Source organism: Chenopodium album, chromosome 11, assembly GCF_948465745.1.
Source record: "Chenopodium album chromosome 11, dcCheAlbu1.1, whole genome shotgun sequence".
In the NCBI taxonomy this organism is placed as follows: domain Eukaryota; kingdom Viridiplantae; phylum Streptophyta; class Magnoliopsida; order Caryophyllales; family Amaranthaceae; genus Chenopodium; species Chenopodium album.
The window spans coordinates 8,217,676-8,234,697 of NC_137844.1; the positions used below are offsets into that span (position 1 = coordinate 8,217,676).

The following is a 17,022-nucleotide window of genomic DNA, read 5'->3' on the forward strand; positions in this document are numbered from 1 at the left end:
AGTCAAATTTTAAGTAATTAATTATTTGTACATCTGGGAATTTTCTTAACAGATGAGTTGGCTCTGGTCAGATTTTAGAACCCATATTAAATTCTTAAATATTACGGAGTAATTATAAAAAAATTCTTAATTTTACAAAATTCAAAATTTAAAAAAATAATAATTTTTTAAAAAATAAATGGGTTAAAATTGTAAATATCAACAAATGAGAAAGCTTCCTTGCATCCCACGTCTCTCCCTTCGCTGAACCCACCAGTATTTAGGGAGGTCTTCTGCCCAATTATGCAAATTTTCATAACACCCTTTTCATTTTTTCTAGTCCAAAAATTTTTTCCCACCTTTCTTTTACTTCTTCTTCATTTTCTAGTGATCTTATATAAGAAAAAAAAAAATAGCTTAATTATTTGATACCCTTATTTGATTAGTCTTCTTGATTACTCATTATTTGGGAAGAATTTAGATTTTCTAGGTACTCTTTAAATTTGGTGTTGAAATCCATCTATTTTTTGTCCAAAGATTAGCTGGGTATTGGAAATTGTAGGAGTTATTAGTTGATCAAATTACTCAATTGCTGAAAAAGAGGTACTTGTTAAGAATTCAGGAGAAATTTTGCAAAAATTTTGCAACTTTTTTTCTATTGTCCTAGGATTGGTAAAGTGTAAGGCAAAAATGGAAAACATGAGTAGTGTTCTTGCTGGTGATCAAGAACCAATGGACTTACCACCCGGATTCCGATTTCACCCGACGGACGAGGAGTTGATCAGTCATTACTTAGCACCTAAAGTTATTGACATCAATTTCTCAGCTAGAGCTATTGGAGAAGTTGATTTGAACAAGTGTGAACCTTGGGACTTACCAAGTATGTTGTTGATCATATTTTCGTAACATAAATATTTTATTTTTGTTGTAGGTTTTGTATTAATATGTTTTACTTATTATTGTTTTGGTGAATCAATTGATGATTGTTATAGAGCGGGCGAAAATGGGAGAAAAGGAATGGTACTTCTTCTGTGTTAGGGACAGAAAATACCCAACTGGATTAAGAACAAATAGGGCTACTGAGGCTGGCTATTGGAAAGCAACTGGAAAAGACAAGGAAATTTATAGGGGAAAATCTCTTGTTGGTATGAAGAAAACCTTGGTTTTCTACAAGGGCCGAGCCCCGAAAGGCGAGAAGTCGAATTGGGTGATGCATGAATACAGACTCGAGGGCAAATCATCTCTTCAAAACCTACCTTCTAATGCAAAGGTAATGACAAAAATCTTAATATTTGGTGTTTTGATCATTTCCCCTGTATTTCCCCTGTTTTTCTCTGTTTTATTCCCCTGTTTTTATTATTTTCTAACATATATGATCATTTTTTTGTGTTTTCAGAATGAATGGGTGATTTGTAGGGTTTTCCAAAAGAGTGCAGCAGGAAAGAAAATTCCTTTCCCTGGACTAATACCACCGGACTCGTTTGGGGCCGAGTTTAACCCTTCGAGTATTCTGCCACCATTGATGGATTCATCACCTTACAATACCAACTATGGTGCTCCTCACGTGTCCTGCTTCTCCAATCCCATGGAAACTACAGCCCAAACAAGCCATTATCATAACACTAATCAGCAACCCTCCTTTGATGGGCTAATAAACAATAATCCTTACAACTCGATTCCCTCGAATCCGAGTGATAATCCTTATTTTAGGTTTGGAAGTGGCAATAATAATTCTTATTACCCTTCTTCTCAACCAGGCCATTATTCAGGGAATTACATGATGTCAGAACAACATATTCTCAAGGCTATACTTGAGAACCATGGAACAGAAATGAAACAGAGCATGAAAACAGAGGTGGTAAATTACAGTGCTTCACAAGATACTGGTTTAAGCAGCGACATGAATGCTGAAATCTCGTCTGTCGTATCGAATTACGACATGAGTCGGAGGCCGTTCGATGATCCTGATGGACCTTCGACGTCCGGTGGACCTGTAGATTTGGATACTCTATGGAATTACTGAAGAAAAAAATTTACAGCAGGAGGTGATCATAGATGAAATTAGGAGGGAAAAAATGAAAAGGAAAAAAAAGTCTCAATTTTCTATTACCTTACTGAATTATTAAGGGTTTGTAATAGTTTGATGTATAGAATTTACTGAATCCAATTAAGGATACAGATCAAATATACAATATATTCTGTATTATAATTATATAGTTAGTAGCATACAATATGACAATTCTTAGTCTTAATTTCTTTTTTAATATCTTGATTTGGTTGTTAGTCTTCTGGATGTAATTTGTTAGAATTGATTTATTGAAGGTTAGTGACATACTGATTCAGATTAGTACAGTTTCAGCAGTTTGTTTATATACATTGATTTGATTTTTGTTTTTTTAGGTTAAAAATATGCATCTTAATATTCTTATATTGTGGCTAACACAAAGTTGTTTTTATCACTATTAGCCTTTATGTTATGCTCTTTAACTTGTGCAAGATCCCATTTTTTGTCCCTTAGAATTTCGGTCTAGCAACCGTAGTCCTCAGGTGACAATACTCACAAAGCGGAGTGTTAAACACGTCAAATTAGGCCGTAATAAGAATGATCTTATACCAATTAGTGACACGTTACAAAAAAAAACAACCTAAAACTCGAGGAGTGTATGTGTTTAGAGTTTAGACCATGTAATAGTGAGATTATACAAAAATGAGGTTACTTTCATATACTTTACATTAGTTGTAGTTTTTTGGGGCTAGAATGAATATGCTGTTACAATCTTCACAATCTCTTTCTTCCCACATTAGAATGCATGAATATGCAGCCATCAAAGGATAAAGTTTGGTGAAAGGACCACTTTCATGACCTGACTCATGGAGTACTACTACTCTATTTGTCTTTATTCCCCTCAAATTAATGGGGAAAATATGGAAAAAAAAGATGATTATTTTAATTCTAGTAATATTAGAACCGTTACACTCTTTGAATTTGTTGTTGTCTTATCTCTTAGAATCCGTCCATAATTTTTCTTATCTTTTTTGCCTTTTTTAGTTTAAAGCGATGGTTAAACGCTTTATAAAATATGACTATATTATTTTATGAAGCTATTTATCCTTTTATTTTATTTCAATTAAGGTTGAATTAAGATACTTAGGAAAAAATGAAGAGGAAAAAAAAAAAAAGGTCCTAGGTGAGCTTTAAAGTTGTAAGGCCGTTTTTGTTTAGCAAAGCAAAACCTTTTTTTTCCCCTTTATGAAATGCGCCCCATGTCATGAAATATCAATTGTGAACACTACTTAAGAATTTTGTTGTTAGAATTACACACTAACTTATCTCTAACATAGTCTCTCTATTTCTTTATCAATTATAGACTATTTTGTTGCATATAAAATAACATACACTTAACTTGGCATGTATTTTGTGTATATAAAAGATTTCGATTTTAATATTAAATCAATAACTATTTACATGTAACTAATACAGTAGCCAGTTTTCATCCTTTTCAATACCTAAACCCAAGAGAATATGATGTTCGATATTTTTTTTTTTTTTTTCTCGAGTGTACCTAATCTAATAAGTATATCATCAAGATGTATGAATGAACTTGTTCAACAAATAGGCTATAGAAATTGCACTAAAAGTTAGAGGTAGGATCGCATGGGAAGAAGGGATGAACTTAATTTTATTTTGATTTTTTTTATTTTTATCTTGAACTCTTGCAAGAGAGTGTAATTGTGTAAAGCATAGTGGTAGCTCAAGTTATACAATGTTTCCTCCATATATAATCCCTTGGTTATGGGATCAAACCTCGTATTCCTTACATCTTTCCAAGTTAATTTATCAACCTTTTTTTTTGCTCTATTCATACAGAGAACATAAGAGTAGGCCGGGCTGCCATGTATGTTCCAAAAAAAAACTTGTTAAATTGCATGCATGTTCCAAAAAATTTGTGAAATCTTAAGGGATTAAGGATCAAACTACAATACTTATATATATATATATATATATATCTAGTTTTTAGATGATGTATGCATGAGTGATCTCCCTCTTAGTTTGGGGTTCACTAAAAATATGTTATCTATTTGTTTATGAGTTAAACAATCATAATCAATTGATATATATACACAAAACTTGTAAAATTACATAAGACGACATTTATGTTTAATTTTGTCATTTCACTCCTACGATTCTACACCCTTAATTTGTCTCCATCTGAAAAATGAAATAAACTTAATCTTAAGTGTTAATGATAAGAAATTCAGCATATGGAGATATTTGATACGCCAAACACCCCCATATCCTCCGATCTCCTTTGACCATCTTTCTACAACACAACCTCGTCATTATCCCCACTCCTTATTCTTGCATACCTCTCAGCTCATTCTTAAGCTTTATTCTATTCACATCATTTTCCCTAACATATCATGAATTCAAATAAGATAAAAAAAGTTCGGATAAAGCCTACTTAAAGTTTAATAACTTCAAATAAGTGAAATTAAAATCAAATCAGATTATTACGCCTTATCTTTATCTAAACTTACCTTACCTTCCTCTCCCAAATCCTTTTACCTAAAAATCTGGCATCGTCCATACTCTCCACTATAACTCATTTTTTTCTTATTTGCTCGTGTGAAGGAGCTCCAACTTAGCAAATGTATCAAAAATTAGACTTGGTTATATACTTATCTTATTCGATTTACCTAATTATTTGATTATTTAAAAATAAACACCACCAAACTTGCATTTTTTTTTCTATAATAATCATAAGTTGTTTTTGAGGGATGTACCGACCTGAATTTTATGTTGTGATTTGTGTTATTTTAAAGAGAAAATTTTTATTTATTTTTTGACGAAAAGAGAGAATATTTTAAGCGAGAGTATTAATAACAAAACAAAAATTAAAAATTACTCATAATTTTATGTTAAAATGCAACAATTATAGGTGGAAAAGGTCATTGGGATCGGATATGAATAAAAACATTTATTGCCCAAAAAGTGCCGGCTCTTACGCTGACAAAACCAAATAATTGGTCAGATCATATTCTCATTTCCGATTTACAGTATTAACAATTTTGCCGCCCCTTTTTTCCCGGGAGATCCTAAATAAAAATATGAAAATAATTAAAAATACACCCGTTTTCTCTATTTATTTGCCTCATTTGAGTTATCATACTCTTTAAAACACGTACCGAGAAATTATGAAACAAGAGGATACGTATAATCTATACGTATATGCAAAATTAGAAAATATGATATATATATATATATATATATATATATATATATATATATATATAAAAATTAGAGTAGATATTAAAATGTCCTTTTATAAAAATAAATTCAACAAGATTTCACATGATTACACTGTATTATTCGTAAATTTTATAGACTAGTGACTCAAACATATATGGACATAGGAGTAAATAATAAATAAAAAACACTTGGGTATTCTCCACTTCACTCTATTCACAACAGGCTGGGTAGAATATTCCCACAAACACGTCAAAAAGAATCTTTGTTTTTAATGTTATTGCATTTGCAAGTTTATGTCTAACTTCTTATCCAATAAAACATTATCAAACATACATTATTACAAATTCAATTTCACCCTAGCCCACCTATTCATGCATCATATCTATACATGCTACATACAATCGTGTATATCGAAATTAAAGGAAAAATACACCTCTTTGCATTACAAAAATGGTGCATTGCATGATTCGTACACCTCTTTGTATTACATGTTACATTGATGAAATACGTAGATATTAGTATAAGTCATCATCATAATATATACTTGTAGATTTTTTAGGCATATTCATTTTTACACTTTTAGTATGTTTTGTCTTTAAACAAGTGAAGTTTATAATCAGTGGTATTAGCATAAATGAAAATACGTACACCTCTTTTTTGTATTACATGTTACATAGATGAAATACGTTAACATTAGTATAAGTCATCATCATAATGTATAGTTGTGGATTTTTGAGGCATATTCATTTTCATTTTTGACACTTTTAGTATGTTTCGTCTTTAAACATTAGTAGTTTATAGTCAGTGGTAATCGCATAAATGAAAATCTGATGAACATATGTATAAAATAAGATAGTCATATATATATGATGTATGGATACATTAATAACTAGATGCTTTGAATTTATCTAGGTAGAAAGTAGTTGTAACACATTGTAATTTTTTTATTTTTTTTTTCTTTTTACCATATTAATTAAAGTGTATACGGAATTTAATAATTTAATTTAGCATCAAATTGAAAATGACCAATTCAGATTTCAGATCGAGTAGGTAACTCCCTAATTAGACGACTTTGTAATGTGAACGAACACGGTCGAGCAATTCTTCAATTGAAACAATATCAAATAAAATGAATTACCACCATTATCATCTCTAAGTTAATTAGCCAAATATTATTAATCTAAAAGAACTTCTATCAATCAATGAGACGATGACACGATTACCTGCTGATTGCTCATGCCAATTAAGTATCAAACAATTTAATTTACTCAATCATTTCCTCTTACACAGTTGTCCTATATTGTCATACCTTTTGCACAATACCATATCATTCAAAACAAATTCATCATTGTGAAATGTCATCTGTTACGTACCTTTACAAATATATTTCGTTCATTCATTTGTGATTTTTGTACATTGTTACTTTTATTATATATAAATAACATTAAACGTGACAATAAAATATACAATAGCCAGCTAACTATCTTACACGTAGTATAATATTATTTCTAAATTCAAGTGAGAAAATAAATTAGCAAACATAAAAAAAAATATAACAATATAACCCAAAATCGGCAATAAAATCACATGGACGTACCATATCATGAGCTAAAAAACACCTAGCAACAACCAATAAGTGTTGAATTTTTTGATTAAGATGGAAAACACACGTAACTGAAATTATTTTTGAAGCCTTTTATGACTTTTACTCGACTAATTTGAACCCTTTTTTTCCTCCTTAATTCTTCATGAGTCTTATCTTTCATTTGACTAGCTAGATATTTGTTTTTTTTTTTTGGGTTTGTTCTCTTCAACTTAACTAGTCTTTTGACCCGTTCAATGCACGAGTTATAACTTAGGTTATATTTTATATGTATGTATGTTTTTCAATAGTTGAAACTACGAAGTTATTGTTTGATGACTATTGTGGTGACTGAAGCTGTGAAAACTGGAAACTTATAAGAAAAAAAAAAGAGTGAGGGTGGAATTGTGGAAGAAGACGAAGGACCTTTTGTTAGATATATTATATATTTGTATACTCTGTATATACATGAATATTGTGGGATATAAAATGACATATTAGTTTAAACTAAGTATTTTAGATTTAAGTTAAAGATAAAAAGACTATTTTTATTAGGCAAAAGCTAACGGGCGTTGGATATGGCAGCTAAAAGTAGATAGATTAAATTAAAAATTAACATTAATTACACCTATCGACGCTTGATTTTGTCCTGTTTTGCTAAAGTAATGTCACTTTAGGTGATATTTTAAATGCTTATCCAAGGGCGTTTTTTAGCAAGATCCTTTTTATTATACTTCATATGTTTATGTAATGTATATTAAACTTTTTTTTTTTAAACCAAAATGTATACTAATTAATTCGACTTTATGTTATCATTGTGGAAATGGAAATTTCATTCTGTGCAAGTTACGAAATACATTAAGACTTTAACATTATGTAATACATTTAATTTATTTTTAATATTAAAAAGATAAGGGAAGTGACATGTGGCATATGAGTGAGTTTGTAAGGACATGTGGCAATGTAGCATATGAGTAAGTTGTGAGGACATGTGACATTTGTGTTTTTAAATACTTAGTATAGATTTCAGTCAGCTCAATTCAGCTCCTAATTTCCTTATCTCATAAACAATTCATTTCGGTTCAGTTCAACTGAGCTCAATTCAGTTTAATTCAGTTCAACTTAGTTCAGTAAATCGAAACAAGTCCTTAGTTACTTTTTTTTTTTCTTTTTCAATTGAATGGTATCACCGTACTTGCATGAGTGTTACCTTGTTGAAGTATGATATGATACCAACACATCAACAGTTCAACACATTTTACTTAGCTTATTTTTCGTCTTGTTTTAGTTGTATGAAGGCTCTTTCCTAGCAATTTCGCTTGCTCGCTTTTATCTTATAGTTGTAGTGTGATAGCAAAAGGCTAGTTAGTTATATACGGGAAAAAAAACTATGCAAGGTATTGTAAGTTTTGTGAGTGGTGGCACTAAAATACATACATATATAGTATAGATGTTAGGAATATAGGAAAATATATCACAATAATATATTTTCCTATATTCCTAACAATAGAGTATTAGCTTAGAAAAATAACGTATGAAATCAATGATGATTTGAATGAACTAATAGCAGATTGAGTCTTGCGAATTTCTTACAATAAGCTTTTGTTTTGCAAACCCTTGATGCTAGTTAAGAAACGGAGAAAGTGTAATAACTAACTCCATTAGAATTAGACTAGACAAAAAAAAAGTAATAATAATAATAATAATAATAATAATAATAATAATAATAATAATAATAATAATAATAATAATTAATTAATTAATTAAGATTAGACTATTTTTTAGTTACGATTTCTTGTTGCCAATTACGTTTAACTCCACCTTAATAAAATTAAAATTTTCAATCCGGCCTTTCAAGGAAAAAAAAGTAGTCCTTTGACCTCTAATTGGATTTGACACATATTAATCATCATAACCAATAATTTCGGTGAAAAGTTCATTTTTATATGCGTAAAAATTACAGAGTATAAAAATTTGATATTAATAAAATATATAATGAGACGAATCTAAAAGCAAAAACCTCACTTGATTTTATTATCTCTCTTATAAATTAATGAGAATTTACGGTTAAAGTTTTAAAAGTTTGACCCAATTATTAGCAATTGGACAAAAATATAGGGACAAATAGAGTATATATTGTATCCTTTAAACCTAAGATAAATTAAATTGATTAGATCCCATGCAAACAGAATCCCATGTTATTCATACCATCTATAATTTACAATTGATTCATTTAATTCTTGTTTATGAGTTAATTATAAAGATGATGCGAATCAATTGAATTATACATATAGATAAATATAAAAATATATATATATATATATATATATATATATATATATATATATATATATATATATATATATATATATATATATATATATATGTCGTCAACAATCATAGTGACGTTGTATTGAGAGTAAGGAGGTTCCAGAAGACTCTCCATAAGACGGTTAGAAGAAGCCTGCCAGGTCATCAAGAGTTTGTTACAGCTCTGCCAGCTCAGCAAGTTTGTTACAACAACTTTTCTAAGTTTGTTATAAACTTATTCTGGAAGTTTCTCTTGTAATGAGATCATATATAAGCTATCTTATGCTGTAATGTTTCATTATTCAGAAATAAAGTTTCTCTGACTTTAATTACATCATTGAGTATTTTTCTCTGTTCTCTAAAACTTACATGGTATTAGAGCAGAAGATCTTGTGATTTCCTTCGTTTTCTCTGCAAATTTTCTCTTGATTTCCGCTTTCATAATTCGTTTGATAGTTTGGTCTATCACTGTTTCATTGAGTTTTTTGTTCTGATCTTCTCTTCTGATTTTGTTTTTCTGATTGCTTGCACAACAATTAATCATTAACAATGGATCCAAATTCTTCATTCACCAATAGTCTTCCTCTAAATCAGAATCTTGCTAGTATATACTACATTCATCCTTCTGATGCTAATTCGGCTTAGCTTGTTTCCTTCAAGTTCAATGGTGATGGTTTCACAAGCTGGAAGAGAGCTATGTTGTTGACTCTTTCAGCAAAGAATAAGGCAGGTTTCGTTAATGGCAGTCACACTAAACCAGCTGCTGAAGCTAGTCCAGAGTTCCTGGCTTGGGAGAGGTGCAATGATCTGGTGTGTTCTTGGCTGCTGTTCAATCTTGATGAAAGCATTGCTGCTAGTGTGATGTTCTTGAGGTCAGCAAGAGATATATGGCTTGATCTTGAAGAGAGGTACGGTTACACTTCTTTGGCTCAGATTTATGCCTTGGAACAAAAATTGGCTGATATTAGTCAAGGAGATCAGTGATCTGTTTCAGAATTTTTCACTTCTATCAAATCTGTTTGGGATGCTATTGATGAAGCTAATTCACTTCCTTACTGCACTGGTAATTAATGCACTTGTAACCTAACTAAGAAGATTTTTGAAAGGCATCAGGCAAAAATGGTGATCAAATTCATGATGAAATTGTCTGATAAGTTTGGTACTATTAGAGGCAACATACTTATGATGCTTACTTTGCCTAAGATCACAGAAGCATATAGAATCTTTGCTCAGGAAGAGATGTAATACCCCGTATTTTTATACGTATTTTGTTTAAAATAAGTATTTTGTGGGGTATTTAAATAATTTAAAATGAATTATTTATAATATTTTAATTATTTATTTTAAACAAGTTTGGAAATATTTTATAAAAGGAAATTTTTATTTAAATTAATTATTTTATTAAGTTGGAATTTATTTTAGGAAAGTTTTATTTTAGTAAAGTTTGTTTAGGAAAGAGTGAAAAGGGAAAGTTTAGGTAAGAAGGGTTTCTAGAGAAAGAGGTATAAATATTCAACACTTGGGCAAATTAAACTTTGCCCAGAGTGAAGAAAACCCAAGGTAAACTTTCTCTCTTTTCTCCTTTATTTTCTCTCTTTTTTTTTTCTTTCTTTTTCCCCTTCCCCTTGTTTTCGGATCACCACCGTACCGCCAGCCACCACCACCACTGGTGGGCCGCCGGCCACCAGCAGCACTAGCTGGCAGCAGCGACGACCGGCAGTGGCGCTGGCCTGCTGTCCAGCCTTCTCCCCTTCGGAAAAGGAAAAAAAAATTCAATCTTTGTTTTTAATTTTTGTTTAAACCTTAGATCTAATTATAAATTAAGGGTTTTGTGTTAAAATTATGATGATTGATATTATGTATGGTGTAATTTAATTTTCAGATTTTAATTTTAATTAAAAAGCCCAATTTTGAAACCCTAGATTCATAAATAATTAATTATTGAAGGATTATGATTTAGGGTGGTTTAAACCTTTAATTTAAGTGTTTTAAAGCCTAATTACAGCAAGTTTTTATTAATATATATTGCTGGAATTTTTGGTAGTATACTAAAAATCAAATTTCCTTAAGAAATTTTAATTACCCATTAATTGGGATTAAAGTATGAGGTTTTAAATAAAATTTTAGCTTGTTTTTATTAAATTATGAGTGATTTAATAAGAGTATATATTGCTGGAAATTTGTGTAGAGTGGATTTTAATGCTCTATTATTATTTTAAATTGTAGGAGACTTTGAAGTGAGTGATTTCTATTAGTCGTGGTGATATTAAGATCGTATTAAAGGTACGTTCGCGTACTTAGCATATTTTTGATGATGTAGTAGCATGCTAGATGTGATTAATTGATTACAAGTAGTATCATGCTAGATTATGAATGGAAATTGTGATTTGGTTGATATTGGTGATTGAATTATGAAGTATGATTTATTTGTGATGGATTAATGATTGGAAAATAATAGTTTGACATATTGAGTATGAACCACACTTTTATTTATGGCATGATAGAAAACATGTTTAATTTGGATTGGAACATTAAACGGGAATTTTATTATGGTTCATATAATTTTTATTAATGCTAGAAGCATGGGAAAGGAGCTATGTAAGTGTCTATGTACACGAGGAATTAATTGTATGTTGGTGCCTTAGTGTAGTTAAGGTATTTTTAATACCGAGGGATATGATTTTTGGCGCATTAAGCGTTTAAGATATCTTTGACACCGAGGTAGATTTAAAAAAGGTTCAACATTTAATGTTATGTGGTCACTAATTATTCAAGAATTAAATTGGAGTGTTTAATTGTTTGAATAATTATAATGTTTGATGTTATTATGTTTGAGAGTCATCACCAAGTTTAATAATATGTAAAGAACGTAAAGTGAAAGAGATTACGCACCAAAACTCTTGGAACGTATATACCTTGAGTATGAACATATGGAGGGAGTTATGCGACTTTATATTTGACCATAACTTCTACTGGGAGTACAGGACGCTGTATTTTCCTTTTTATTATGCGCAGGAATTCCGCCACTTACGAGTGGTTCTTTTATACTGGCACAGTTAGCTCCCGTGTTAGTACCCCTTTATTGGGGCAGGTTAGGGGGAAACCCGTTCGATGCGTAATCGAAACTAAATAAATTATTTAGTTACTTAGTTGAGAAGTTTTGTTGTATGTTGTGTGCTTGAAAACAGGTGCAATAAGGTAAGTTGTGTGTTGATAGGTAAAACCATGTTAGTGTATTTAATTACGCTTATGTACTCAGCTTTGCTGATTGTGTGGTTGTGTGTTTATTTGCCTTGTCTTTACCTTGGCCTTATGATGACCCATTTTTAATGGAGAGTAGTGGAAACAAGTAGAGAGAAGTTTTTCAAATTATGAAGCATATTTATGATGGGCATGAGTGAAGAGCGAATCATGCTAGTTTCCATAAGTTTATGATGTGTTATTTCTTTAATTATATTATGATATTTCTGTTGCGAGACTAACGTAAAGGTTTTTAAATTGAATTGGTTTTGTTAAGGGCCTTCAATGGTTCCAAGTTGTAGGTTTGACTTTATTTTACTTTGGTTTGACTTTACTTTCGTGAGTTGACTTTTTAAGTTGAGTCGTTTTAAATATTTTAAAGGAGAGTCTTCCGTTGTGTGTCTTTGACATTTCACGGTGGCGGTAATATCTTAGATTTTCCTATTTAAAGTTTTAAACAAGGAAAAACAGGTATTTTAAAAGAAAGGAATTTCTAGGGTGTTACAAAGAAACATAGGGAGATTGCTCAGATGAGTAGTAATCCTGAATCAATGACTTTTCTGGCTGAAAAGAGGAAGTTCAATAATACTGGCATGAATAATTCTTTCAAGAACTATGGTTTAGGATCCTTTCAGAAGTAGAACAACTATTCTCAGTTCAAGAATTCTGCAGGAAATCAGAAATTTGATAAGCCTGGATCGAAGTATTACTGCACTCATTGTAAGGTACCTGGTCATAGCATTGACAGGTGCTTTGAACTCAAAGGATTTCCTCCAGGTTTCAAAGGCTTCAAGGATAAAAGAGTTGATGCTGTGAGCTGTAATGAAGCTGAGGATATGGATGAGCAGCTTACTAAACCTATCACTGTGGCTCAATACAATCAGACGATGACAGCATTTGCAACTCAAAATGGATCTGATTCTAAGGTTGATAGCTCTAAAAGCATGGCTATGATGGCAAGTAACATCTGTCTCTTGTCCTGTTCTGATTCTAAATGGTTGCTGGATAGTGGTGCAACTGACCACATATGTTGTGACATTAAATCTTTCACTGAATTTAAGCCTGCTTCTGACATGACTAAATACATTACAATACCTGATGGTAGTAGAGTATTGGTCAAACACATAAATTAAGCTGAATGATGATATTTTTCTGCATAATGTCTTACATGTGCCAGATTTTAAGTTCAATCTTATATCTGTGCACAAATTATGCAAGGATCTATTGTGTGAATTACATTTCACTCATGATAAGTGTTTTGTGCATACACAGAGAGGTCACTCGATTCCTCTTGGTAGTTTGAGTGCTGGATCATACAAGTTTCAAGAAGATCAGGACACTGAATTTGAAAGTTTTGTGCATGATGACAGTAACGTTTGTATGGCTGCAGTTGAAGATGCTAAGCTCTGGCACTTGAGATTAGGTCATCTTTCTTTTAACCAGCTCAAATTAATAAAGCCTAATTGTGATGTAAAAGCTTGTTTGGACAACACAATCTGTCAGGTGTGTCCTAGAGCTAAGCAGACTAGGTTATCTTTTCCTATTAGTTCTATTAAAACTACTGCACCATTTGAGCTACTTCATATTGATGTTTGGGGCCCATACTCTGTCAAAACACCTAGTGGTTGTAATCAATTTTTGACAATTGTAGATGACTATTGCAGATTTACCTGGGTGCACTTAATGAAAAATAAGACTGAGTCTGTTCACATAATGTCTGATTTTATAGTTATGATCTGTACTCAGTTTGATTCTAAGATTAAGGTTATAAGATCAGATAATGCTCAGGATTTGTGTGAAGGTGAAATGAAAGTCTTGCTTAACAAATCTGGTATTATGCACCAAACTAGCTGTCCTGATACTCCACAACAAAATGGAGTGGTTGAAAGGAAGCATAGACACATTTTGGAGACTGCAAGAGCTCTTTATATATAGTCTAGGGTGCCTGATGATTTTGGGGTGAGTGTGTTCTTTGTGCAGTATATCTGATGAACATAATGTCATTGAAGGTGATACACAATGATGTTCCTTTTAAGAGATTAAGAGGATTTACACCAGATTTATCTCATCTCAGAGCTTTTGGATGTTTGTGTTTTGCTTTAAAATCAAAGATTTATAGACACAAAATGGATGATAGAGCAGAACCTTGTGTATTTTTGGGGTATTCAGTAAGTCAGAAGGGTTACAAAATCCTTGATCTTACTTCTCCTAAAGTGAAAGTTACAAGAAATGTGGTTTTTCATGAGAAACATTTCCCATATCATCTTTCTTACGTTACTCATAATCCCAATTCTAGATTATCCAATGCCATATACTTGCCAGCATCTACTTCTTCTCATTTTTCACCTGATGACAACTTCTATTCTGCTGTTGTATTCCCTTCCCATGATAACCTTTCTTCTCTTATTCCACCTCCTGATTATCCTACTACAACTCACTCTTCTCCCACAACATCTCATTCTCCCAGTACTGACAATATTTCTCCTATATTTCCATCTCCAACTCTTACTGTTCCAGATTCCTTATCATGTATTCAGAATGCTGGTTCTGTTTCTGCAGAGTCACAAGTTCAAATATAGTCCACTAGAACTCATAAATTCCCTTCTCATTTTGACATTATCACTGTTATTCAGCCTTATATCCTGGCTTAGTTGAGATACCAGATTCAGATGAAGCCCACTGGTGTAATCTGGTGATATATGACAGTTTCCCTGATACTCACAAGTGTTTCTGGCCTCTACTTGTGATATACATGAACCACTCAATTATGCTCAAGCTGTGAAAAACCCTTTTTGGGTGGAAGCTATGAAAAAGGAGATTGATACTTTAGTCAAGAATAATACTTGGATTCTAGTTGATCTACCTAAGGGTAAGAAACCCATTGGGTGTAAATGGGTTTAGAAGGTCAAATTATAGTTCAATGGGGAGTTAGAGAGATGCAAGGCAAGGTTAGTTGCCAAAGGCTTCAATCAGAAGTATGGCATTGACTATGTAGAGACCTTCAGTCCAGTTGTGAAGATGAATACTATCAAATGTCTTCTTGCTACAGCAGCTAGTAAAGGTTGAGATTTAATCAAACTTGATGTTAACAATGCATTTTTGCATGGAGATCTGAGGGAAGAGGTCTATATGAGGGTTCCTAAAGGCTTTGATAATTCTGGTAACAAGGTTTGCAAGCTCAAAAATTCGATCTATGGACTCAAACAAGCATCAAGACAATGGTTTGAGAAGTTGGTGTCTTCTTTGATTAGAATGGGCTTTATTCAATCAAAGAATGATTACAATCTTTTCATCAAAAGGAGAAATGATCTAATTTGTGTGGTTGTAGTTTATGTGGATGATATTATTCTTATAGGAACTGACAGATATGCTATGGAAAGTTTAAAGACTGATTTGCACAGCTTGTTTAGCATCGAAGATCTAGGGAACCTCATCTATTTTTTGGGGATTGAAGTTGGCTATTCTGCTGCTAAAATTCTGTTAAGTCAGAAAAAGTTTACAAGGGAGTTGATTCATGACTGTTGCTTACCCTTAAAGAACAAAGCTGTTACACCTCTACCACTTGGTTTAAAGCTACAACAGTAGGCTGGTGAACCCTTGCCAGATGCAAAGTTATATAGATCACTTGTTGGGAAGTTGAATTTTTTGACCTATACAAGGCCTGATTTATCCTTTGCTGTTCAGTCTTTAAGTTAGTTCATGCATCAGCCTTATACCTCACATTTGCAGGCTCTCATTCACACTGTGAGTTATGTAGCTCAAACAGAAGGTCAAGGCATTTTACTCTGTGCTTTGCCTGAGATATATCTACATGCTTTCTCAGACTCGGATTAGGCAAGTTGTGCAGATAGCAGGAAGTCTGTTACACGCTATGTCTTGCTTCTTGGAAAATCTCCAATAGCTTGGAAATCCAAGAAACAAAGTTTGGTGTCTAAATTATTTGCTGAAGCAGAGTATCGAGCCATGTCTTCAGCATCCTTTGAGGTGACATGGACAGTGAGGCTATTAGAAGAATTGGGGGTAACAAATTTGAAGCATGTTACTCTTTACTGTGATAATCAATCTGCTTTGCATATTGCTCGAAACCCTGTATTCCATGAACGTACAAAGCACATCGAAATAGACTGTCACTTCACCAGAGATAAAGTATTTGAAGGGTTACTGCAATTGGCTTATCTTCCTACAGAAGCTCAACTAGCAGACCTGTTCACTAAGACAGTTCCATCTCCTAGACTGCTAGCTCTTTTGCCCAAGTTGGGAATGTATTCTACATCTCCCAAATTGAAGGGGGTATTGAGAGTAAGGAGTTTCCAGAAGACTTTCCATAAGACGGTTAGAAGAAGCCTACCAGGTCATCAAGAGTTTGTTACAGCTCTGCCAGCTCAGCAAGTTTGTTACAACAACTTTTCTAAGTTTGTTATAAACTTATTCTGGAAGTTTCTCTTGTAATGAGATCATATATAAGCTATCTTATGCTATAAATTTCATTATTCAGAAATAATAAAGTTTCTCTGATTCTAATTACATCATTGAGTATTTTTCTCTGTTTTTTCTCTAAAACTTACACGTTGTACATATGGAAGAACAAAAATTAAATTATCAGTGATGAACTTCTTTTTATTAACATATCTGTGATGAACTTTGTTAAGGAGTGTTGCTC

The 17,022-nt window shown here is 32.1% G+C and overlaps 1 protein-coding gene across 1 annotated transcript; it reads left to right on the forward strand.

Moving 5' to 3' along the window:
* The first annotated feature begins 317 nt into the window (after window positions 1-317).
* LOC145568455 (NAC domain-containing protein 100-like) lies at window positions 318-2,329 on the forward strand. Its single transcript, XM_081627875.1, has 3 exons — window positions 318-859; window positions 972-1,249; window positions 1,376-2,329. The coding sequence occupies exons 1-3, from the start codon at window positions 670-672 to the stop codon at window positions 2,000-2,002; spliced, it is 1,095 nt and encodes a 364-aa protein (XP_081484001.1). The 5' UTR covers window positions 318-669; the 3' UTR covers window positions 2,003-2,329.
* The last annotated feature ends 14,693 nt before the right edge of the window (window positions 2,330-17,022 follow it).